General features: G+C 37.4%; 1 protein-coding gene across 1 annotated transcript in view; it reads right to left on the bottom strand.

The window, feature by feature from the left end:
- Positions 1-9,877: 9,877 nt before the first annotated feature.
- LOC106076716 (glucose dehydrogenase [FAD, quinone]-like) overlaps positions 9,878-27,184 on the bottom strand; it is a 22,052-nt gene continuing 4,745 nt past the window's right edge. Inside the window, exons 3-11 of the mRNA XM_056032144.1 lie at positions 26,583-26,772; positions 22,048-22,176; positions 18,430-18,551; positions 17,640-17,807; positions 16,888-17,038; positions 14,611-14,762; positions 13,632-13,809; positions 12,179-12,401; positions 9,878-11,505 (exon numbers count right to left, since the gene is read on the bottom strand). Of these exons, the coding sequence (XP_055888119.1) occupies positions 11,364-11,505; positions 12,179-12,401; positions 13,632-13,809; positions 14,611-14,762; positions 16,888-17,038; positions 17,640-17,807; positions 18,430-18,551; positions 22,048-22,176; positions 26,583-26,772 (1,455 nt within the window). The 3' untranslated portion in view covers positions 9,878-11,363. The remainder of the gene's footprint in view (positions 11,506-12,178; positions 12,402-13,631; positions 13,810-14,610; positions 14,763-16,887; positions 17,039-17,639; positions 17,808-18,429; positions 18,552-22,047; positions 22,177-26,582; positions 26,773-27,184) is intronic.

Genomic DNA, 27,184 nt, shown 5'->3' with positions numbered 1-27,184 from the left:
CCCTTCTTCACAGCTCTTCAAAAAAAAAATAATAATAAGTCCGTAGTGAAGAGACTTTTGGTAATTTCAATGTTAATGGATGCCGTTTGTTTTTTTGTTTTTTTAATTGTTCTTTTTGATGTATAGTGTTGTAACTCTTCTACTGTACCGGTGTTTGGGGTGCAAACCGTTTAGAACCGGACCGAGACATTGTTGTGTAAGGGTGATTGCAGCTTCCTCCAAAGGGAAATAGGAGAAACAGAATGTAGCTTCCGTCCAGCAGTATGGCTTTGAAGAACAGTTGAAGGTGAAGGTGGTTGTTCCACTTCCTTCCTCCCCACCCACTTCTACCTCTACAGCAAGACGAGAAGGAATCATCTCGTGAACAGGCTAGCAGCAAGGTGAAGGACAGGTAGAACTGTTCTATGGGTTGTCAGGAAAGTGTGCGAAGCAGTGAAAGAACATTTGTTAATGCTGAATTCTTTAATTGGAGATATATTTTTGGAACCATCCATCGATTGTACCCAGTGCGTACAAATAGATTTTGTATAAGTAGACGAGAAGGAATCATCTCGTGAACAGGCTAGCAGCAAGGTGAAGGACAGGTAGAACTGTTCTGTGAGTTGTCAGGAAAGTGTGCGAAGCAGTGAAAGGGCATTCTTGAGCAGTGGAAGGTCGTTCTTAAACAGTGAAAGGTCGTTCTTGAGCAGTGAAAGGTCGATCTTGAGCAGTGAAAGGTCGTTTTTGAGCAGTGGAAGGTCGATCTTGAGCAGTGAAAGGTCATTCTTGAGATATTAAGGAAAGATGAGACGTTCCTGGAACAACTATACAGAAACTAATGTTAGGTGACCCCCGTACTAGTGGCGATAGCAGCAGAGGCGGCACCTGTAGGCTAAAGAACTGCCGAAGACCTATTTATCTGTGTTGAGTTGTCGTACTTTTCACAATCACAATAAACATTTGCATCCTCCTCTCTTCACAGAGGTGCTTTCTCTCTGGCCATGGCCCTCCGCCTGACCAAGTTTCAGGTCACTTTCTAGATCCTAAATGTCGACCACACAAACACAGTTGTCTCCTCTGTTGTATTTACTTTTGAATTTCATTTCATTTATAAAGCGCTGTTGCACTAACAAAAGGAAGGCTCTAGGCTTTTAAGTTTTAACATTTTATTTTTTTCAACTAAATTTCGTTACATTTGTTAATGCTGGATTCTTTAATTGGAAATATATTTTTGATACTAACTATCCATTCTACCCAGTGCGTACAAATAGATTTTGTATAAGTAGATATACGCAATAAATTTGAAAATGTTTCCTCCTTTATGAATATTTTCTTATATTTCTCTATGGATTTCATAAAATTAACTTTTTTTAGTTTATTATTACCTTCATCTGCTGGACTTTTGTATTGTCAGGCGCGTTGCGTCTTGTTTATTAAAAAAAAATACTTGTTCGCCATATTGACAAGTAGCGGTTTAGACTGATGGCACAAGCTTTCAACGGATTGTCCTGTGTTTGAATCTTGTAAATGTTATGCTAAATCGTCTTTGAATCGTCCAACTTTGTGTTTTAAAACACAGAACTGTATTGACCTAGCAATGTGATCTTCTTGTACATTATATATGGGCTCAACGCTTCTAGTAGTGCCACGTTTCTACTTCAAAAGTTAAGGTTTGCGGGGTGTGTTTTTTTTCAGTGCACGGACCAAAGGTTTGGAATTCTATCCCTGTTGATATGAGACATGCGTCACAACATTCAAGAAGAACATTGGAACTTATTAGTTTGTTATGTCTGTTGGTATGTCTTCAGTCTCCGTGTGTTTGTTAACTCTTTCTCTCCTAATTGACGATACCATCATTGATTTGACCTCATTAAATTAATTAATGGTTAATTTTGTAAACCTGACTGTGTTTTATAAAAAGAGCATGCATTTCCCTTTAATTCAATACCAAATACATTTTCTGATAACAAACCACAAAGCAATTGAAGCCCAATCATTACAGGGGAGTGAAATAGTAATGAGCCAAATGAAGAATTCCTTCTAAACGTGGACAAATAATTACTGATTACGGAGAGAAAGAGTTTACAGTACTAAAACAAATTAAATTATTATTATAATTACGAATTGTAGTTGGAGGTTTATCTTCTTACTTGCTTTAAATATCTACGGAGTGTAGAGTGTATAGTTCCACCCTGTTTCCTATAGCCTAACAAACGAAATTCTCTTTTGATTTTAATGTATTTTAATAGTTATATACAGTGCTTTTTTTGTGACGGGACGCACCGGTAGGGAGTACCGGCACCTTTTTCAATGTGGGGAAAAAAAATTACTTTTCTTATATTTTAACGTTTATTATTTATTAGTAGTTAAAAGTTAGGCAATCCACCACCGAGTACCGGCACTTTTTTTTTTTTTTTACAAAAGAAGCACTGGTTGTATACACAGATGTATATTTTCACATCCTCGTTATAGAATCAAAGTGATATTTATATTGAATGACATATCCCAGAGCCCTCTTCACGATGTCTGTTCTCTCGGACGAACTGAGCATCTCACACAACGCATGTATACATCCCGTGTCTAATATTACGTTGGATGGGAGATAATCCTATCTTGCCACTTCTGCTGAAACGGTGATGCAGTTGTCGGTCTTGGATTCCAATTCGCTTTTTTTCTCGCTCCACAAAAGTGTCCCTTGACAAGCGCTCCGTTCTCCCCCGTGTATTAGTGGTATGATTGAATAGTCTCCCTTTTCTTCACTCTCGGCTAGACCTGTGACATAACCCGACGGGTTCCTTACGCTATAAATAGACTGGATTTCATTTACTCTTATTTCGGACGCTGGAATAACCTTTGACCTTCGCGTCTGTAGCCTGATAAATAAAGAACCTATTGTCTAGAGTCCCTCAAAATTTTAAGCTAGAACAATAGAGCAGAAAAAAAAAAGAAGAATCTATTATCTTACTCTAATACAGTGATCCTAAAACTGTGGTCCGCGGACCCCAGCACGAGACGATCGTAGGGGCTCCGAAGAAAGGTGAAAAATGCATACAATTAAAATACACTTCTTCGCCACAAATAAAGCCAGTTTATCCGATCGGGTAATTTGAATAATATTGGACTCATCCTTCACTACTGTTTAATATGGACGTATCAAACCAGATTCAAATTCTGCCCAATTCGTAAAACTGAAAAAAAATTACTTAACCCAAAGCTTTTTTTATGGCGGCTAAACAAGGAAGGCCGGAAAAAAAAAAGCATTGCCATTGAGTCCTGTCCATATTTGGACCTCCCCTGTTTCAAACAATACAAAACTGTCACGAATGCATATTCAGTCCAGGAAACTGATGAATGAATAAAGATTTAAACGTTCCAGATGTCCAGCGAAGCTCTATAAGAAGAGACCATCACCAGTTATGTAAACATACACACTGCTCAGCAGACACATACATTCTAAAGATTATTCAAAGAAAGTGTCAAGAATTGTTGTGGTTTCTAGAAAGGCTTCAAGGTTTCGGGGAGTTTCTACAAAGCTTATATCAACTCACTCCGTTGGTCTCTCCCTGCTGGAGTCTTGGACACTTTTTGCTCTCACTTCCCATTCTCGGATCAAGATGAAACTTTGTAAACTTTGTACAATTATTCAATGTCGATGACAACACATGAATGGATCAAATAAAAAATTAATAAATTAAATAGTCGTAATTAATAGAGACGTTGTTTTTTTTTTATTTTGTTTATTTCAATTTTTTTTCATTGTTGACCACTGATAGTCATATTATAAACTTACATTAAAAAAAAAAGAAATACTTTCTAGATGTCTAACAAAACTATATCTCTCTTGCCCTTCATCTTCTCTCTCTCTCCTGCTTTCTCTCTTTTTCTCCCTCTTATCCTTTCTTTTTCTCTCTTTCATGGTCTCTCTTTCTCTCTCTGTCTCTCTCTCCCTCTCCGTTTTTCACTTTCCCACTTTCTCTCCCACTCAATTTCCTCCCTTCCTCTCTAGCTTTCTCTTTCTCTTTCCCCCCCCCCCTCTCTCTCTCTTTCGCACACACACACATCCATATTGTAACTATACCTTTTATTATCCAGCTTCTAGAGCCCAATGTCGGTCAAAGCGTGTTACGGTATCAATAAGCTGAACTCTTTATGTTGTCTGTTGTATTTATGTGTATTTTTCTGTTGTGTTGTCTTTATATGAGAAACGAGTCCTTGTAATCACAACAAATTTCCGTAAGGATCAATAAAGCAGTCTTAGTCTTAGTCTTAGTCTTAAAACTTAACGTAACAGGGCAACCAGATTGGGCCATCCGTATTAGCATCGTAAGACCATGTATTAGCATCGTAAGACCATGTATTAGCATCGTAAGACCAGGGAGGTCACTAAGCCTTAGTATCCATTACCATCAAAAGAGTATCGGTATATAATCTCACCCCTCCCCCTTTTTTTCTCAGTTGTCCTGGCCAGGCTTATGAGTGGTCTTCTTGGACGCCTATTATAAAAATAAGCTTTAAGTAATGGACACTTTATCTTGCTACAATAGTGGCCAGATTTTTCAGTGTCCGTTGTCCATAATAGAAATCCTTGAGATAAAGATTCACCCATTGTCTCTTTAAACCACTTAATCTTTTAATCCTCAATAGCTAAACTGGCTTTTAGCCATAAGCCATAGATCCAGATTTAAACAATCTTGATTCGACGACAAGCCAAAATCATAATGTAAAGTTTTTTAAGAAATTGTCTGAAAAATACTCATATTCCTTTTTTTTTCCTCTTAACTTAATTTTTTTATTATTATTTTTTTTTTGTTTAATGATTTTCTCCATTATGTGTTTTTGTTTGTTTTTTTCCCTTACCAAAGAGCTTAGACGATTTGTGTAATTCTAAGACTCTACGGCGAAACGGAAAACGGACAATAGGAAAAGGGGAAATAAGTCTTTTCAAGGGAGATTATTACTTTTTTTCTCTTTAAAAGGTTAAATCGTCGCAATTTAAAGTCAAAAGTGTCGAATTGAAAAATGTGTTTTTGTTGTTTTAACATGTATATATAAAGCGAACAGGGAAAACTAGTTTTTATTGATGGCTTTGTTATTTTTAAAATAGAAATGTGCCAAAGAATCTCGAAAGCTAAAATAATGTAAATATCATTTCTTTGTTAAAGAGTACATTATGCAAACGTGGGACAAGATGCATCCACACATTAAATACAGTGTTTTACTAAAGTACATGTATAATTCATTATCAGACGGCCCAACACCCTATATAAAAGACATTGATCCTATAGACCAGTGATGCCCAACCTAATTCGGCCCGTGGGCCATTATAATTTCCAACACTCGTCTCGCGGGCCATATGAACGAAAAGTTATAAAATGAAATGAAATTGTTCTGAAACTATTTTGGTAGAAACCTATGGATTTGATACTTAATTAATACGTTATTTGACAATTATATTTTATACGCGTTAGATTTCATATAGATTTCTCTACTTAAATGTGAGCAACACCGGCTCATTTTGTGGTCTCTTTTGATAGATATTTCCATGAATCCTCCAATATCTAGGCATAGTTTAACAATCTTTTATTCGCGGCTCAAACCAAGAATGACACCATATTAATTTTATAATGCCGTTTTTATGTTGTTGTTTTAATCAAACAGCCACACACTTTCTTTATAAAATAAATATGTTGGCTTATTATCATGTTCAACAACAAAAAAAAAGTAAAGATCCATTAACTTTTCCAAGTAGATTCTACATTCAGAGTCCCATTTTATAAACACACAAATGTTAAAGATCATGATACCAATCCATCAGAGAAAAAGTGAGGGCACAAACGTAGGTAAAGATACATTTTTTCAACTTTTTTTTGTTAAGAAGGTAGATTTCTACACTTAGTGCCGACATTGCGGAGGGCCGGATGGAACCACGTCGTGGGCCGGATATGGCCCGCGGGCCGTAGTTTGGCCGTAGTTTGGGCATCACTGCTATAGACTATAGATCAATTCTATAAGTATGTGGGTGTGGAACAATCAACGTCGTGTCGATTATCTTCCCCTGACCAGGTCCTCACGATAAAATTATTGCTTCCTTCTACAATGGATGTATTCAATAAAAGAAAAGCTCCCAACATCCTTGTCAAGTTCTTGCCAAGTGAGTGAATGGTGTCTCAAAAACTTACTCACGGAAAAGCCACCCCCCCCCACACACACACACACAAACACACCACACAAACAAGTTAAGTGCACTAAACATCTGTCAAAAGTTTAAATAGTAGCTTTAGAAGGAATGGCTTTTTTTTTCAATATCTCTCATCGTTTCGTTCAAATTGTATCTAAAAATTCCCAAAACTGTTTCTTCTAGAGCTCATTGATAGAAAATTGAAGGCCTGAATGAAAACCTTCAAACAAAAAATATCCATTGTAGACATCGCCAGTTGGATGAATGACATCAAAACGATGTACGATGTACGTTACTATAGTATTTGTTTCGGTAAATAGACTCTCCACTCAATAGGAGTTTTTAGAATTCAAGTCGTTCAACTCGAATATTACGAAGCCAGACATCGATGAACATGTTCGGCTGAAATTTCTAGTATTGGGGTAGTTGTATAGTCTACAGTCTGTGTCAATGTGACGTTAATACTGTGATTTAGACTGAAAATGTGATTTTACTATCTGTTTCTATTAGTTTGGTATTTCATGTCACTGCTTCATTGTAAAGATCACTTTAAGAGTTCACTAAATTAAGACCATGGGACTAATGGGATAGTGTCACAAAAAGACTTTGCGAAGGACACTAGCAGACACTGCACGGGGCAGAAGAGGAAGTTCAGTTAGCGCTTGACTGGAATAAGAATAACTCAAAACAAAAAAGATGGTGTCGAGATTATGTGGAATGTTGCCTATATATCTGGATTTTTGCAATGGATTTATATGACGTGCACGAAATGAGTAGGAATGGTTTTCTTAATTGGAATATAATCAGTTCTTTCTAGAAATGTTTCTTTATTACATTGAATCATTGTTTTCGGGAGACTGCTGTTCCCGTACGCAGTTTGCCAGTGTTTCTCAAACTTTCACTAGTGACGCCCCCCCCCCAACCCAGACTAAACAAACTTACGTTCGCTAAGGTCAGGGACCTGGAGGACTGCCGTATGCGACAAATGTTGTCCTTGATGATAAGATTACTTCAGGTATTCATTTTACTGGCCTCTACTATTGCTCCTTGTAAGAAATGCAAACAAAATCAAATTAAGAAGAGGAGGAACGGGACGATGTTTAACTCTTTCTCTCCTAATTGACCATGCCATCGTTGATTTGACCTCATTAAATTAGATTAATGTTTGAATGTATAAACTTTACTTTGTCTCACATTAAAAGAGCATGCATCCCCCTTTAATTCTAGAACCAAATACAACCTTTTCTGATAACAAAAAAAAAGGTTATTGAAACTTAATCATAACAGGGTAGTGAAATAGTAATGAGCCAAATGAAGAATTCCCTCGAAACGTGGACAATAACTACGGAGAGAAAGAGTTAAAGTTTTAAAAACATATGTTTGTTTGTTTTACATGTTTCGGATGTTCCTTCAGAGTTGAAGATAGTTTACTTCCTAGTACAAACCTCCCGCAGGACGACGGGGGATGGGAGCGGGCAGGGTTTGAACCTGGGACCATCGTTAAATCCAAACGACAGTCCAGCGCGCAAGCCGCACAACCAGGCAGAAGAGGCTGTACGTTTGTAATGGGCTTGATGTTCGTACCTGAAGGTCAGTAAGACGTCTGCAACAGGATCAATTGAAAACATTCTGTTTCAGTGAAAGAAGACATTGCAGTACGTCTTCGCCAATCCGATTCTATCCGTCCTCTTATGCCAAAAAGGTTATATTTCTCCAAACGTACCATCCTTCTGTTGACGCCGTTTGCGTTTCGCTGTGCTCTTGTCTTCACGTCACTCTTTACTAGTGTTGGGGGGTGGGGGCTATCCATAGTTTGAGAAACGCTGCATTTTGTTTAAACTAAAGCTTCAAGTTTTCATTGTCGTGTTCCTGTGTCTTCTTGTCTGAAGCAGCCTCGCATTCAAGCGGGAAACAGGTAAGTCGCTTATTGTAACATTTGATTGAATGTGACAAAACCAAATATTTTTGATCAGATATCAAGCGGGCACAGAATCGGGTTCGAAACTCTGCACCACCTGTCCTAAGTATCAATCAAACCTCACTCTCTTTCATCGCCGCTTGATAACAACTAGAAAATAACAAGATAATAATCGTTTTTGTTGGTTAGTAGACTCTTCTTCACATCCGGGCACTTCAAGTCAAAACCGCTTCGACTTGTCAACAGAATGGTTAAATGTCTCTCGGAGTGACACAAATTATTGATGACAGACGGTGACAGGCCGGAAGTAAGAAGATCACACAAAGAAACTCACTCACGAGAAAAATACGAGAGTTGACCGTTGCCCGGCAGATGTCACTGCTGGGAAGCGACGTCATCAACTATTGAGTAGGTGTCTGTCGAGTAAATTGTCTGATCAAAGACCAAAACTAGCCTACTTGTTTTTCTGTGTGTGAGAGAGTTTGTCCTGTCAGTAGACTCCGCTGATCCTTATACAAGATAAAAACTTAGTAGTCTCCAAACTATATAATGATCACCTCGTTATGAATATAACGTAATAGAACGATTGAATTATTGATGCCACAACGGATTCTCTATTATAGTATAGTGGTTGAAATTCCTGGCGCTAATTAAATTATTGAGGAGTTAGACATAAGATAACCGATGTAGGACAGGAATTTGTTAATGAGATCTCTTTCAAGCGGAGTCTTTTTTTTTTTTTTTTTGAGAGACCAAAGGCACCATGGTGTTGTGGCACGATTAGAAATTCATTATTTGTTTCGGTAATAAGGGAAGTTTTTACTTAGTAACAATGACGTCATTTAAAAAAGGGATAAGGGTTTTTCTAGACAGAAAGAAACAGAAGTCAACATGAACAAGACGGTCTTCATATCGTTGTAGAAATAAGTCGCATTTTACCAACGTAGCCTGACATTCGACGGTACCCTTCATTGTTATTTAACGTGTTTGATGTACAACCTCTATTGATTATTCGGCCTTTCGCCGGTGTTACTGGATGACTTTGACTGTTACCTCCACTCGGTTTGTATTCGACACAGCGGAAGCGCCTAACAAACGGATAGACGGCCGCCTGGTCGTGCGCTCCGGACTTTTCTCACAATGTTTTTGAGTTCGAACCTTGCCCCTTAAGGACGCTTGGGATAGGATGTAATAATTTTTGCAATTCTCAAGGAAAGTCTCAAATAACAAAATCACAACTCCCAGATACCCCCTACCCTCACAAGTGATTGGACCAACGTGCACTGAGCAGCACAATTCTGCTTGATCAACGAGTTCGAACTCCGATGAAGTTCAGACATTTTCAATAGTCGATCAGAGACCATGAGCACCCCGCTATCTTGAAGCAATATTAATATCAATAATAATAATTAAAAAAAAATAATACATTGTATTTATCTTCCATTACTGGCTATTGTGAAAAGAGTGTTGCTACCTCAACATTCTGACAAGCTACTCTCGCTGCCTGGATTTTTAAGAGCATCTTACAAGAAACTGCAATTCGCATATTGTTATTTTAATACTTTTTTGACGCGTGTGTCATTGACTGCTTCCAAAGTAAAATGACGTCTGGAGTGGATCTCTTTAAAAGCATTGATAAAGGAAAGAGATGCAGGCAGACGACTGGATGAATTCAGGAATAGGCGAGACCTTACACTGAATGAGACAGAATAGCAGGAAAAAAGGGGGAAGTTTAGGATATTGATTTCTAGATCCCAATAGCCCAATAAAATGTAAAAGACAGACCAAACAAAATCTGATGATTAAACATTGACTAGCACTTTGTATTAATCTACTAAGCTACATGCAAGTTAAGTTTTAATTACTGTGTCAGATTGTAAAAGCAAATTCAAACATGCAGTGTATTTGTTTACTCTACACAAGTGTGCAGCATTCAAGTCAACAGGTGTTTTAAAAATACACTAATATGTAGTATTGTACTGTACATGAATCTAATCGTCAATACAAAATGCATTCAAGATAAGTAGCAAGCTAATCTAACATCAATACGAGCCACATACATGCCATGTAGGATTCTGTCAACTATTCTTAAAGTTGTTACAAGAAACATGCCTGTTATGTAATATGCTTCTCTGTATTGTAAATGTCAGTAGCGTATACAGTCAGGCCCTTTTAATAATCACACAGTTAAAACACACAAGAATAAGACACATCACCTGCAGTGGCGTAGCTAGGGTGGGGGAAGTGGGGTCCACATTAGAAAATCCCCCTTGGCCCCCTCTTGAGAGGCGCCCCCAGATGAGTGTTCAAATATTTTTATTCGGCATGAGTTAGTAAGCCAATTCCACGTTCTTTTGTTATTCATGTCGTTGTGTAACTTAGTGACACCATGCTTCATGTATCCCACACATTAGACTTATATAGTTATGAAGTACATGTCATGATGTTCAATGTCAAAATGCAGGACCCCCTAAAGAGGCCAAGCTCCCCGGATCCCCAAATCCCTAGCTATGCCACTGATCAGAGACTGTTGTACATATCGGTGCATATGGCGTTGACATAAAACTAATTCCTTTTGTTAGACAAACTTGGCCTGGATGAAGCAGACTCCAATAAGTTGTTTCCCTTACCGGCTGTAGAAGGACAAACAAAATGTGGGTTGTGCTGGGAAAAGCTTCTTAAAAAAAAATAAAGTTAAATTAACATTAAAGTTAAGAAATTTGTAGAGATAATAATGGCTTGGGAAAAGAGGGAATGTGGATATGTACTTTCTTCTTCAGTTGTTTGTTGAGAGAGAAAAGACAATAAATCACTGTTCTAAAGAGTAGGTTTTTGTAGATGTGTTTCGTTCTTGACCAATATAGAAGTAAACTGGGATTAATTAATAAAGAATTTTTTAAAAATATTAAAATACAGAAAGAATTTTTATGGTAAAAAAAGTTAACCAAATTAAAATAGTTTGATGGAATATATTTAGTTTGTCAGGGAAATAGTATTTGATGAATAGACAGGAACAATGATGGTAACAATGAAACATAAAAAAATATCCTAAAAAAAAACTTATGCTACTTTGTTGCATTTAATCCTAGTATTGAATAATTAGTTTTTATGTATATTTTTTTAATCCTAGTTTGAAATTTGTTCCGACAGATGTCTCTAAGTTACAGTGATGCAGACTGAAGTCATAGTGAAGTCATAGTGAAGTTATAGTGAAGTCACAGTGAAGTCATAGTGAAGTCATGAAATGTAAATTGTAAACTAGACTAGAAACTAGGAAGTGGGTTAGTTTCATCCAGAAGCGTGTCTGTCTTCTTTGATCATGTGGGCCGCCTTCTCCGCCACCATCACCACTGGCGTGTGAGTGTTACCAGATGGAATCAGTGGCATGATGGATGCGTCAGCGACACGGAGACCCTTGACACCATGGACCCTGGAGAGACATGAGATACGATGAAGTACTAAGAAAGCACTAAATCTACCTGGAGGAGGGGAGGGGTGAAAAGACATGAGATACGATCAAGTACTAAGAAAGCACTAAATCTACCTGGAGGAGGGGAGGGGTGAAAAGACATGAGATACGATCAAGTACTAAGAAAGCACTAAATCTACCTGGAGGTGGGGAGGGGTGAAAAGACTTTGAGATTCTGTCGGTTTGATGTCTGTCGGTCGTTCCTTCAGATGTGAAGATTATTAAGTCCTAGCTCAAACTTTCTGCAAGGCATCACGGGACAGGAATCAGGGTTCGAACTCGGACCCATCGCGATGTGTATAGCACACGACCAGGCATCCATCCATAGGTCGAAGGATACTCATACTCTTGGATCTTGTTTTTGAGAGTTTTGTGAACAGCGACAGACAACTTTCTTTGTCCTCAACAAATGTTACAGACCGTGTAATGAAATATAATGTAACATTTACCGCAAGTAAACTGCAATTATCATTAACATTTAACAAACTCACACTTTAACATTAGATCCTGAAATTAAGTTATAAAATACATCTAACATTGCATATATTGACATAACTTACTAGTATCCGTAAAGGAATTTTTTTTTAAAGATAATAAAAACAGTGAGCAAAGAAATATATCAGATTGGGCGTACCTCAGTCTAGGATCTACCACGGCAGTGGCGTCACCCTTTTTGCCCATCTTGCAGGTCCCTGAGTGATGATAGATGGTGTGGATTTTTTGACGGACCATACACTCCCAATAAGAGTCAGTGTCGTAGCCCAGATCTTTGCAAAACTTGTTCGGTCTGTCGGCTGGCACCGCACCTAAACCTTTCAGGGCTTTGGTCTGTTCAAAGCGTTGACAGTATCGAATACCTGAAGTTATACAAACGATACAATAGTTAAAGATATCTAAATGTAGTCAGAATATCAAAGAATATCAAAAATTCTCAGATGTCGAATCCCTGATGTCATATAATGGCTTTTGAATTTTGGCAATCTAGATATTGCTGTCGATTCATTGCAGTCAAGTTGAAGCTGTCAGCTTATTGTAGTAAGGTGAATGTAGTCTACTCAGCTCATGACAGTCCATTTATTGCGAACAATTCATAACTGTCAGTTCATGACAGTCAAGTTAACACTGTCAAAGCCATGCAAGTCAAATCGCTACAGTCAATCTATTGGCTTCATCTTCTTGCAGTCAACTTATTGTTCTCAGAATGCAATCTATTCCAGTCAACGCGTTGCAATTCTGAACTTTCTGAAATCAATTCTTTCCAGTTACCTCATCATAGTGGGCTTCAATACAATCAACTCACTGGTGTAAACTTCTTGCTTTCAACTGATCGAAACCAAATCATAAATGTTTCACTTTGCCTGTCAAATAGAACTACGAACTTCACTCTTTCAAAGTATTGCTTTCAGTGTCTTTCTTATTGCGTTATTGCGTCATTTCAAATACTTTTTAAAAACAACAATGCTTCCCTACAACTTATAGGGCGATTTTTTTCTCTCTCAATTACTAATTTTAAATAATGCATTTTTACCCCGCCACATTTACCCCCTCCCTGACCACCTCCCTGACCACTTCCCTGACAACCTCTGGAGAAAGTATCCTGATTTAGCAAATGTATAGATCTACTAGACTTTAAACAATTGCAATAACAGGCATTTAGATGTAGACTTAGAATACGATGCAGAAAAAACAACAACTCTTGAATGAATAATGCCTACATGAGAAATACCAAAATTGTATAGTCCGTTCAAGATAAATATTTTCTCGATCTCTAGTCAAATTATAATTAGTTTTGTTTGTTTTTTACTTTGAAAAATTAAACGGTCAAACTAGAGCTCTCCTTGTGTAACCAGCGAGCCTATAATTCTTTCCCAAACAGTATACACAAACTGTCAAATTTCTAGGAAAATCGTTAGAGCCGTTTTCGGGATCCGTGTCTGGGTAATTAAATCCCCCCACCCAGAAGGTTCCAGGCTCCATAGGGTCTATGCCGAATTGAGGTGCTATAAAAGGGAGACAAGTTATAACTCTATTTACTGAATGATATCCGGTCACTAGAGTCGTTTAGTCCATCAGATAATTAGTCCTACCTCGTACTAAAAGGTCCACGTCCTCTTGCCTATGAAGATAGTTGGGGTCAAGGATCGGGTAGTCAAAGGGATCACTTGACCTTAGCTTGATGGTGCCCCGACTCTCAGGCCGCAGTAAAGAAGCCTCACAAGCAAACATATCAGTGTGTGTGTTACGGTGTTCAGACTCTTTCAACGTCTGCAAAGAAAACTTACGAAATGGCTTAAAACGAAAAAATAAAATCGCATGAAAAGAGAAAATAGGAAATGGTAGAAATGGGAGGTAATTCGCTATTAGTCATTATGATTGCTCTGTTTAAAAAAAAAAAGAAAGGAGTTGCTTAGGTTATGGAACTTTGTTGATTGCAAAAAATAAGCATACATTTATCTGTGAATGATGAGAACTCTTATATATGACCTCGCATTGCAATGTCTGATTTACTACACTTTGTGACTTTGTTTTTAGAATGAATGCTCGGTGTTTAACGATACAAATTAGGAAATTAAATAGTATCCACAAAACGAATTAATATTGTGAAAAGCAGTAAGAAGCAATCGATAAACTGTTGGTGTGTTGTTTAAATGTAATTGAATTTTTTTATTTAGAAAAATAGATATAAGTATTCAAATCATTTATACTTTCATCTGTTTTTTATTTATTTTAAAAAAAAGTTTAATTCCCCTTTAAGACCATGCGATCTATAGGGCTATACGACTCGGGAATTTCTGTGCCCCACTGTTACGAGGGTGTCATGTGGCCAGCACAATGACCAACCGCCTTTACTTTTCCCCAACTAATGTCAGGTATCCATTAGTGCTGGGTGGACTCAGAAGCGCCCAAAGATCCCGAAATTTAAAAATCCCAGTCTTCACCAGGTTTTGAACCCCCTGTTTGGAAGACAAGCGCTTTACCCCTCAGCCACCACGCCATTTGTTTATATTTCACCTTTATCATGATTTTCAGAAAACAGATTCAATGTCAAAAAAGAGGCGGAACTACCTCTTCGCTGTAGCCAAACTTCCGGAGAGACTCGACGGTCCAAGGAGTTTGATGGAACATGATCTGAAAGTCAGGGTAGTTCCGCTTCCGGCTCTTCTCATCCGTACAGTCGAAGACCTGAACTTCCACGAAGTGGCTGGAACTCAGCACACCTGGTGTATGTAAGGGAGACAAATCTAACATCAGCAGAGGGAATACATTGTGCACTGTCAAACGAAAAGTGCTGGCGATATAAAGTACTAAGATTTTTTATACAATACAAAGAACTCAAACACTGTACTACAAAGACTGAACAAGAAATAAAACTCAGATTCGGTACTAAAAACCCACGTAGGTGTGTGTTTTTTGATAATTCTTTTCCTCCTACAGAATCATACTGCTGGTAGACAACCAAACTGTTGTATAAGTAATATTTATTAAATAATAAAGTTTCAAATAACTTGAATAACTTCCTTGTAAACAATATTGAATATTACTTTTATTATAATATAGGCAGATTCAAGTTGGTATGAGATCAAATAAATGTAGTAGACTTTAGTAATACTATTTTTTAACAAAATATAACTCAATGCAATAATACAATCTTTAATTCTCGCGTTCTGGAGTCGTCTCCCCTATCTAGGACCAATGACGACAATGCCACTTAAGTTGCATCATTCACAACCAATCTCTAACCTCTTCCCACGCTCACCATAGAAACAACCAAACACATACACACGCGTATAACAGTGTGCTAAAAACTTCATATTCTACTAAAATGTCTATTACAGTACTTAACCTGGTTACAAAGACTGAAAATCGGCCCCCGAAGTGGTCCACCAGGCAGGTAAAAAAAAGGCAGGGAGGATTACCAGCTCCCGTCGCCTCAGCGTGGCACCTCCGTGGAAACGTCCGCCCGGGGAAAGGCTAAGAACGAGAGCAAACAGGGCTCCCCAGTGAGCTACCACTGTATGCTCTAGTGAGTGCACCTGCGCGTGGTGGGGATGTGAAAAAGACTTCCTAACCAGTCCGAAACCCCCATCGACCCGTTCCCCAACGGGGCCCATACGCGTGGTCCCCTCACGGTTGCGTTGGGATAGTATAGGCATAAGGAGGGCCCCCACGCGGGGCTTGGGCGGCCCCGCATGAGAGGAGGAACTCATGTCGGGGCTTGGAGGACCGTGCAACATGACAAGCCAGGTGTGATTACATGATCACCTATGGACTAGGCTACGTGGGACTCCTGACAGAGGAGTTGGTGAAGAGCCAATTTCTCATCCTTTCCCGGGTCACATGGTTATAGAAGGGATGCGGTCATCTCGAACCATAAAGGACATCTGATTCAGGTAAAAAGGCAGGTTTCAATATTTTCAGAAAGAATATCAGAATGAAATTCTATCAAAGGCAAATGACAGTGAAGAATGGAGAAAGAAGGTTGACAGATTTTGTGTAGTGCCCCAACGGTGCAGCAGACCAGTGGATAGGTGAAGGTGAAGTTAAAAGTGTATGATTATCTAGTTGATCTAATTGTTTTGTAAAGGGTCAATCTCTTATTCAAAAACTCAAGAATAAAAAAAAAATTCAATAAAAAAAAATTCTTTTAGTTAAGTGTTACGTAATCATTGCGGAACACTGCAGTTCACGCGATAATATGAAAAAATACTTATAATTTTTGTTTTAAATTATGTTCTCTTTATATGCATACTGCATTTTTTTTTCTCTAAAATCTAAAAATCTAAAATCATTTGCATAAATGTGTTAAAAATATGGTGAGTGTGTATATCCTTTACTAAATGGCCTCCTGTGTTTGTGAATAATAATAGTGAATAGTTGTAAAAATGGTGTATTTTTTCGAAAAACTGCTTGTATACTTGATTTTTAAAAATTAGATTTTTTTCGCTTTCAGAAAAAAAAAAAGTAGCCGTTGTCTCATAGCTTTGAATGGTCTAAAATATTATGATGTCAGATTTTAACATTTTTTTTATAGTTTACGAGATCTAAACGGGACGGAAGGACAGACAGACAGACCACACAAAACTAATATCGTCTTTTCCCCTTTCGGTGGCCTCTAAAAATCATAAATGCTCTCACATTCTATTATGTAATAAATTTATTTTTTCAGCGCTTTTTTTGTTTTTTTAAACACAACATTTTAATTTTTTTAGGTTTTGGCTTTTACCTCGTCATAGCCAATGGTCATAACCTTTTCTCTAATTCAACATGACCCTCAATGTCACTAGTTATAACCTTCACTGTCACTCGAAATGACCCTCAATGTCACTTATAGCATCGACTTACCTGAACCAAACAACTTGAGCTGTAAGAGAGACCAAAGGGAATCCAGTTTCTCAGGACTAGCGCTCACTGTTTGATTTAGACCTATCGAGTATTCATAAAATAGATGGTCTTGTAGATTGGAACCAACAGGCAGGTCTGCAACTACTGGTATCTGAACAAAAGAAAATAGAACCCAAAATGACATGTCTTAGCAGAGCGCGGGGCCCTTGGCGAGTGTCATATGCTAACGTAGGTACTGTACTTTTGGCCTTTCATTAATTACATATTGTTTTGCAATTGTTCTGCATAAAAGATTTCGACTGTTAAGGTACGTAACTAGTGATTCAGAAACATTTTGCATGAAAAGTCAACAAACCAGATAATAATAATAATACTATAGTAACTATTAAATACGAAGGAGAACCAGAACACTGGCAATTACCAAATTCTTTCTTAGACGGTCACAGACGGATTCAGTCACGGAACTTTCTTGGCTTGTCGCTTTGCACTAATAATAGTATTATTAACCTCTCCCGATGTGCGGTCCGACTGCCGAAGCCAAATTGACGTTCTTTAAGAACAATAGGTGCGATAGGTGCTACAGTTGTCCTTTGTCGTTCGCAGATTCGACTTTCGCGGAAAGGGTATACCATGGGTTTTCAAAATAAATAATGTCACAGTAGCCATTGGAGAAAACAATTGAATACTACTACATGTCCCAAGAGACAAAATCTTTTGTTGTACTTTCATTTCGCACCAACGACGTCACTTACCCCCAGCTCTGTCAGATGCTCCTTGGGTCCTATGCCACTCAGCATGAGAATCTGTGGGGAGCCGATAGCCCCGGCTGACAGAATGATTTCCTTGTTGGCTCTCACAGTCTCCTTACGCCCTTCGTGGATGAGAGACACGCCCACGGCTTGTTTCCCTTCAAACAAGATCTGCACAATGTCAAAGAAAAAGGTCATCGGAGAGTTAAGCACAGCCAGTTGTTGGAAGTTGGTTCGTTTTAGTCGCATTGAAAAGTTTCACAATAAACTAAACAATGTCTCTATGTTTCTAACTAGATATTTGAAAAGTCTAGTAAAAGCAGTAACCTATAACCTATAGAACTCTAATGCTTTCTTCATATTAATTTATATGTGTGTGTGTGTGTGAGCGCGCTGCGCTACAAACAGAAGAGTTTATAAACATTGCATTCTGCAGTGCCAAAAAGTGCATACAAATTACCCATATACCTTTTCAAAAAAATAAATCTTATTAACATTTTCTTCATTTTGTACAACGGATACACCCAATAGCTTGATATTGATATTTTTCCACCATGTATGAAAATCTCTAATAGAAAATATTGGAACTGACGTCTAATTCAATACAGAAAAAACGTTTTTAGCTGAACGCTCAAGAAAAGGAAAGCAGGTAGCTGGTACAAATATAAGTCACTGGTCAGATTTTTTAAAGTGTTCGTTTGTTTTTGAACAAGAGAAGGTCCCTATAGTCAGAAACCATACTTTCATAAAAGACGTATTAAAATGTTTACCTTCATTACAAGAGAATGTTTACCTTAGTCACGTGAGAGTTGAGGTACACGTGCAGATTCTTGCGTGATAGGATTGGGTGGATGTAACCACGTGACGTGCTCCAGCGAACTCCTTTATAAGAGTGAGACTGTGTCTGGGAGAGCCCTGATTTTGAGAAGAGTAGAGAAAATAAATAAAGAACAAAAAAGAAATTGGATATTCGCTCATCAGATTTCACTTCTGACAATACCTAGACGTGTTTACCATCCAAAACATATTGGGGAAAGTGGGGTAATATGAGATACTTAACTTTAAAGAGTTATAAAACTTATAATTGATATATTTTTACCAAACGCTAATATAAAATGGATTCAGTAAATATGAAATAAACTTTTCGCTAAAGATCAGATGGATTCGAGCATTACATTTTGAGTTATAGAAATAAAATGAAATCATTTCAGTATCTAGTAGTACCCGCCATAACTGGATAATATGGGAGAACCAATCAATGTATGAAAACTAAAAAAAATACAAACAAAATATAATTCTGTAAACCAAGTAAACAAAACAAACAGTTTAAAACATCACAAAAATTGTATTATTTTAAAAATATTTTCTGTTAAATAGACAATAAAAAAGAGGCTATGTAAAGTGAACCGTGCGCGCACCTGAGCGGATGAGAAAAAATAATTGTCTTCATTTTAATTAATATTATTGGCTAAGTCAGCTTTTATATGAGCTGATTATTTTGGGGTTTTCTTCTGCTTGAACATTTCCCCACCAATTAAGATCTAGATGTAACATTTGAGCACTTAAACATATAAAAAACATCGTACCCTAATTGACCCCCAACTTGGTATCCCATGTTACCCACAGGGTAGAACACTGAAAAGTTTGTTAGTACAACCATATCGCTGTGCTGATCAGAATTTTAAAACTGTTTTATTCTTAATATTTGCTCATGAATTTATTATATACCAAATATAATTTGATAGCTTACTTTTTAAGCATTTAGACATCCTTAAAAAAATGTGATGTAATGTAAAGAAAACCACCAATTTTCTAAAAAACATTCTATTAGACTAATATTGCAATACACAATGTGAATTAAAATAGCGAATGTTGTTTCTTAGCTTAAGCCTCGTTTCCGCTTCGCTAAATTTTATATAATACCGACCTATGAAAAAAATATCACAAATGCCCATATTGACCACCATCTTATATTACCCCACTTTCCCCATTTTCACATAAATAACGCGTTAGACTCGAATTCACTTTAACAACACCTGCACTAAAATAACAATGTCAGTCTAAAAAACACATTATGTTGAAGGTAATCCGAACAGAGGTGCAGCTAGCGTGGGGGGAGGGAGGGGAAGAAATTGAAAATCCCCCGGGGCCCCCACTTAAAGGGGTCCCAAAATGAGCGTTTTTTTACATTCTATATTAAATATTACGCAAAATGCAGGGGCCCCCAAATAGGTCAACCCCCCCCCCCCCCCAATGATGGCAAATTTTTAGTCACTGGATCCGGGTTTTGCAATTAGGATCCGCCTGTAAATGAAATCTAAATAAATTTGTTCTATATGCTATTTTAAGTTGATCAGCATATGTGTCCACCTTCAAGTCCTCGGAAGTCTCTGATCACGTGAAATAAATGAGTATTCAATGAGAGAACACTCGTGATAGATGCTGGATGCTGGATCTAACACCTGGGCATCTTGGGAAGACGAATAGGAAGTAGAGCCATCGCTTGAAATAGGACTCTCCGGAGAGTACTGTCCGCACTGATAGCTCCATTCACCCATTCTTTTTGTCCATCGCATTCTCGGTCATCTTCTGACCAGTGGACATACATCAAGTCTAAGATTTATAATTAAAATAACTAAACATTGTTAACAAACCAAGAAAAAAAAATACTGTTTTTAAAAAACAAAGCTTGTATTGTATGTAATTATATCAATTATATCAATTAGTTTGGATCATTCATGTAATTAAATTTTTAATAGATCTAGACTAGCTATAATAAATATGTGCGATTAGAAATAATTTTACCAATTGTTTTTGTTAGGCACAATGTCATGCTTTTAGCTTTCTCATTACGCTATGATCCTATCACTTGTCTGGACCAGTTAGGGAAGAAAAGGGTGTGGAAAGAATGCATTTAAAAAATAAAAGTGTTCAATTATGGATCAAGCCTACTCAAGGGGAACTAATTCATCTTATACCGCCACATGTCAAGTACGAATTCTTTCCCTGGTTTGACAAAAGCGCAAGTCGCAGCGAACAGAGGCATTCGCCTCTGACTCGCGCTTAAAGCAAGTCCAAGCAATAAGAAACAAGCAATAGAAAAAAGAATACTTTTAAAAACAAAGCTTATCTAAAGGAAAGAATCGCTAATTACTGCATTTATCTGAGAATTACAGGGTATAGTTCCCTTCCTGCTATATAAAACAAGAGCATGTATATATTGGATTGTTTAATGTTTTGTCATGGACTATGAATAATTATTCAAAATTAAATTTCAACTTATTCCGAGAATGGGGTATTGGGAGAAAAACTTGTCTAAGCCTAAAAAGGGGATTAAATCCACATCTCTCATTAAGTAGCATTTTTCCCTTATTTCGATATCAAACAAAGTAATTATCATTGTCACGTACGCTTAGTCTATATTTAGCTCAAGGTTTGTCGGCAAGATTTCAGCTAGCTCGGGGAAATCCAAGCATGCAGCAACCTTCTTTTTGGAATAATTGTGATTGGTCAGAAATGTTAATTATTGTACGATAATCTGTATTTTATTGGTCAAATTGATTAACCAAGCGGCAAGGAGATATTAGTCACGTGGTAACGCCCAAAGGTCTGAAAGATTCGAGATTACCTCCAGTCTCGAGCGGAAAAGTGTAGAGATAAGATGTATTAGAGTCTCGAGTTGGAACTCAGAGGAAGAGGACATAATGATTATATTGTGTAGATCATTTAATCTAGTAAAAATATATATTGTATCTGTTTTGTTCAATTACAGTTTGCCATTGTAATTATTGTGAATAGCTTTTCCAAGTTTTGAATTAAAGTATTTGTATTTGACGAGGAGAAGTTTCTTCATTGAATATAATATTAATATACTTAAATCATCTTATCGACTAGCAACTTCTAGATGATCCTCTTATCAACTGGCAACTTCTAGATGATTATCTTATCAACTAGCAACTTCTAAATGATCATCTTATCAACTGACTATTTCTAGATCCTCGGCAATCACGATCATTGGTTGTGCAATTCAGATCAAGATAATCTTCAACGTGACATCCAGCACGCCATCAGATCGTGACAATCATCAACCATTAATTAACTAATTTGCTAGATTTTTTTTACTCATATCTTGTCAGATTGAATAAATAATTGTGCAAAATTTTAAATTGATCCGAGATTGGGAAATGGAAGAAATAACATGTTCAAACGTTTTACCATACAGATAGACAGAGACAGAGTGAGTTGATATCAGCTTTTTAAATAGGTATAGAAATGTATCTTTCCCCAGGCTGCGCAACAAGTACTAAACTTGCCATCCAGCCAATAGCGTGAGAATCATTGGTATTAGAAAGAAGTTATGGAAAGATAACACTTTAAAAGTAGAAAGTGCAAATCAATCCAATCAAGTTACCTTCCATGACTTCTCCATTCGGGTCACTTATCTTTAGCCCTAGTTCTTGACCAGCAGCAAGAAGAATGTCGGTCAAGGGCATTGTCTTGGGCACCGATACTTTGAGCGGTCCCCCAGTACCGTGGAATTCTGTAGAGACAATAATGTTTTGAATTAACACATGACGTCGAAATATTCGAGATTTTCAGTTATGACGGGAAAACTATAAATAGGTATCTTTTGGGTGTTTCCGGTGAACAGACAGTGTTGATAAGATATATTTTTTAAATGGTATATCTTATCTTATCTTATAACTTACAGACGTTACATCAGAAGAGAAGATAATTACGACCTAGGCATATCTATGTGTCAATCTAGTAGTGAATGTTAATCGGTGAATTCAATTCAGGCAACCCAATCCATGCTCTTTTACAGTGGTTCCCAAACTTTTTTCTTAACGGAACGCTTTGCACATTCTGAGTATTAAGCGGAACACTTTGCTTTCTTTTAGAGAGATTAATTCACGTGGTGGCCTACTACTAAATTATTCCAGTAGTTCGCGGAACACCTATTCAGGCCTCGCGGAACTCTAGGGTTTCGCGGAACACAGTTTGGGAAACACTGCTCTAATAGCACTAGGAAAGAAGGATACGAATTGGTCCTAGCATATGGAATAAGAAATGTGTCCTTCTGAGTATTTTATTGGGTCTCGTTTGTTGTTTTTTTTTTCGCAATCCGTGATTCAGGCATGTGATAATTTTTTGTGAACTTTTAGACACTTCAGAATCACATTTATTTTTCTAGGCTCTTCCTTGTGTAGCAAAAAATGATTTCCATATTGAAGAGCTTCGTGATGACCAATGTCAAGGACGCTACTTCTGCAAACAAAATAAAAAGAATTCAGCTTTAATTTTAACACTATCTCAATGAGTGGCAGTTAATCTTCGTACCAAGTCCTAACTTCCGTCATATGGCAATTGTTTAGTGCTGGTAGTACCTGTACTAAAGACATGAGAACACTGTTGGAAGATTGCCCAAATGTCATAGATGATATTTGTGTCTATAGCGACACAAGGCAAGAACATCTACAAGATCTAGAACTTGAAATAGTTTTTGCTAACGTTAAGACTTCGTGGCTTAACAACTTCACAAATTAGTCCTTGGTACTAGATCAATTACATTCATGGGTCATAATAGTTCTAAAGGTTCAGTAACACCAAATAGACAATAATATTAAAAAGGTTCTGGATATCAATATTCTAAAAACCAAGAAACATGTTAGAATATGTATGGGTTTGTGCAATTATTACAATAAATTGATAAAGAATTTTGCTACCTTGGCAACTCCATGAACAGATTTGACAATTCTATTAACAGATTGGACAACTCATTAACCAGTTTGACAACTCCATTAATTAACAGATTTGACAACTCATTAACCAGTTTGACAACTCCATTAATTAACAGATTTGACAACTCATTAACCAATTTGACAACTCCATTAATTAACAGATTTGACAACTCATTAACCAATTTGAAAACTCCATTAATTAACAGATTTGACAACTCATTAACCAATTTGACAACTCCATTAATTAACAGATTGGAAAACTCATTAACCAATTTGACAACTCCATTAATTAACAGATTGGACAACTCCATTAATTAACAGATTTGACAACTCATTAACAGATTTGACAACTCCATTAATTAACAGATTGGACAACTCATTAACCAATTTGACAACTCCATTAATTAACAGATTTGACAACTCATTAACAGATTTGACAACTCATTAACAGATTTGACAAATCCATTAATTAACAGATTAGACAACTCATTAACAGATTTGACAACTCCATTAATTAACAGATTTGACAACTCATTAACAGTTTTGACAACTCATTAACAAATTTGACAACTCCATTAACAGATTTGACAACTCATTAACAGATTTGACAACTCATTAACAGATTTGAACACTCATTAACAGATTTGACAACTCATTAACAGATTTGAACACTCATTAACAGATTTGAACACTCATTAACAGATTTGACAACTCATTAACAGATTTGAACACTCATTAACAGATTTGAACACTCATTAACAATATTTGTCTTTGTCATTATAACAAGAAATGTTATTTTCTACCTGTAAGACAGTTGGCGTTTAGTACACTGAAGTCTTCCAACTTCCCCCCCCCCCCGCCCCCAATTTTGTGGATGTTGCGATCCATGGAGCAGATTATAGAAAAAGCTAAGGAAGGTTTCATATAACCAGCACAACGACCAACCGCATTTGCTGATGTCAAGTACTTATTAAAATTTTTAAAATCCCGAAGATTAAAGGGATCCAATCTTCATAAGTGAAAAAACATTCGACCACCACACCCTTTGCTATTTAACTTTCAATCTAGATTTCATAACTGTATTTTTTTTAATCCAAATATCTGCGTTTCCTGTAAAACATTTTTATGAAACTTTAATTCAGCACACTTCCGCATTGCACTTGGGAAGGGGGGCGGGGCAAGCACTCTGAACTGTTGACGTGAGAATAGAATGCACAGAAATAAAATAGGAGGCAGACGATGTCTAAAGATGGATACAGATTTAAAACATGCTTGGAGGAAACGCAATCATGGCTTTCAAAGAGAGGATCTCAATTATGTCTTTGAGAGAAACGCTCATGCTCATTTTCCGTGAAGGAATCGCCATCTGTGAAATGGCCATTAAACACGTGATAGCGAGTCTTGGAGGTAGAATTAACACCACAGGGGAAAAGAACGAAATCGGAATACCCGCCAATATCTCGGCAAAAACAAAATGGTAAGAATTGGTGGTCCTCGAGATTTATTAAAGAATCTCAATAGCCCATTCCTGTAATGGACAATGACAAATAATATTGAAGAATACATAAAAACAATATAAATTTATTATTCATTGGAATATGAAATGTATTGTCTTTTCAAAACGGTTTGCTAGAAATCAGAGCATTTATCTAACGGCTACGCCTTCTCCCATAGCCTCATTTTCGTAAGCACTAATTTGAACCGCATTACCCCCTTGCCCTCAGGCCTACGCAAACAAAAAAAGAAGAAAGAATATAGCTTTCGGAATTGAGGTGACAGCACGATCTTGCAGCACTGGCAGAAGTTATTTTAAACAGAGAGCTTTCTGGAAACCAATGATGACAAAATTAACATTTTCAATAAAAACTAAAAACATTTCTGAGTGTCCAGCTGCGAGATAAACAAAATATTTATAGAAATAGTCCGGCTGAGACGCGGTTAAATCCATGAAAAATAGATGTCTTTTGGGGGTAATTAATACATATTTCGGATTTCCATGAAGCCTCTAGAATATTTATATTTCCAATATCTTGGCATTAAATCTGCTTAAGCACACACACACACACATGCTCACACACGCACGCTCACACAGCCATGAACGAAGGCAGTAAAACGGACATTAAGATGTGAAAACGTCTCATCAAGCCGCCGGCTGCACCAAGGTGTCCTGCTCATGGCATCACGTCGGACGTGACATTTGAAGACGTCTTACTTTTATAATGTTTGTTTTTTAATCGCCATTGCCAATGTTTGTTTAGATGGGCCAAACAACAAAAAGGAGAGGGCGGGTTTGAGATAGACGCCCGGTGATTAAGAGGCAATGTTTAAAGATTTGTATAGGCTAGTGCGATCAATTCTGGTCTATTCAGTGGGATAGTTTTTTCAGGGGCGTAGTAGCGAAAGGGCCCATGACAACTAGGGTCCCTCTAGGGCCATTGAAAGATAGTTGGTAGTTGTTAGTTCCTTTTAAGAAGACGTGAAAGTGTTAACTTGTAAGAAGCTGTGACAGAGTCATGTTTTGTGTTGCTTCTTTTTTTTAATCGCTTCTTTCATATTTCTTTCAATGCGTTATGGTTCAATCTCTTCTGTTGACCAGCTGGGGGGGGGGAAGGTGTCCGTGCTGCCTTTAGTCGCGTGAAGACTATGGATCATCTCTCGGAAATGAGATTAATGGCTGGGCATTAGCTTTGGACAGAGCCTCTTTCAATGCCAGACCCGTCCACTCTTTCATGATGTCTTTCCATCGCTTTATCTGTCTGCCTCTTCTTCTTTTTCCTGGTACTGTTCCCCGAAGGAAGGTCTTTGCGAGTCACGAAGACTCCAGGTGGAGCATAATGCCACAACAGTACTTCGCCATCGGTAATTCCCTTCAGTTGGCCCATGTCCATCCTGCCATCTTTGCTTCTTGTTCTACCGATCTCCTTCTTATTTCCTTAGGTCTCCCAGACTTTCTATTCCCCTGTGGGTCCCAGCCCAGTCTTGCAATGTCGTCTGCTGTTCTTCGTGTGCCCAATACAACTCAACTTGCGCCGTTTGATTTCTTGTTCTTTTGGTGTTAGTCGAGTTGTTTCCCGTAGGCAGTTGTTTGAGACTTAGTTTGGCCATCTGACACCAGCTATGGTCGGAACGATGTCGCATATTTTATCTGATCTGCATATCAATCACTCGTATGTCATGCATCCAACCAAACTCACAAAACTATTACCTGATTGAGCAAGTGTTGGGTCTTGCATGTCTTCAGACTTTTTAAAAAACGGTAGAACATCGTTATAGCTCCACCCTTCAGATCCTAGCTCCGCCCATGTGTCATAATCTAGCTTGTGTCCACGAATGACAACCATGCTGTATAAGTTGGAAGTGCCGCCCAGAACTTTCCCTCTTGGCCAGAAAGACCTCTGTGCAAAAACAAAAAAAAAATGATTTTAAAAACTAATTTTAAAAAAAACATAAAAGTAAGTAACAATTATGTTTAGGTCAGTAAACGTTATAACCACAGACCTATATATATATATATATATATATGATTGTAGTTATAGGCCTAAATATCACATATCAAGATAAACTAGGGAGCGGACATTTAAAATTCAAATATCGGAACAGAAATTTCTAAATCATTGTGGCAGTTCTGAAAACAAATGTTGCTATAAGGATATAACATGAGGAAACGGGTTTGGGTCGATCAGCTCAGTTAAATATATTGCTCTATTATTCGAATGACTTTATTGTGTTTAAAGAAATCAGTATGTCTTGTTTATCATCTTTAATCCTCGGGATAATTTCTGGAAGCTTATCTTCATTTTAAGAGCT

The sequence above is a fragment of the Biomphalaria glabrata genome, chromosome 6, assembly GCF_947242115.1.
Source record: "Biomphalaria glabrata chromosome 6, xgBioGlab47.1, whole genome shotgun sequence".
Lineage (NCBI taxonomy): Eukaryota > Metazoa > Mollusca > Gastropoda > Planorbidae > Biomphalaria > Biomphalaria glabrata.
The sequence above is the reverse complement of the archived record's forward strand: the minus strand, read 5'-3'. Positions and strand labels throughout refer to the sequence as shown.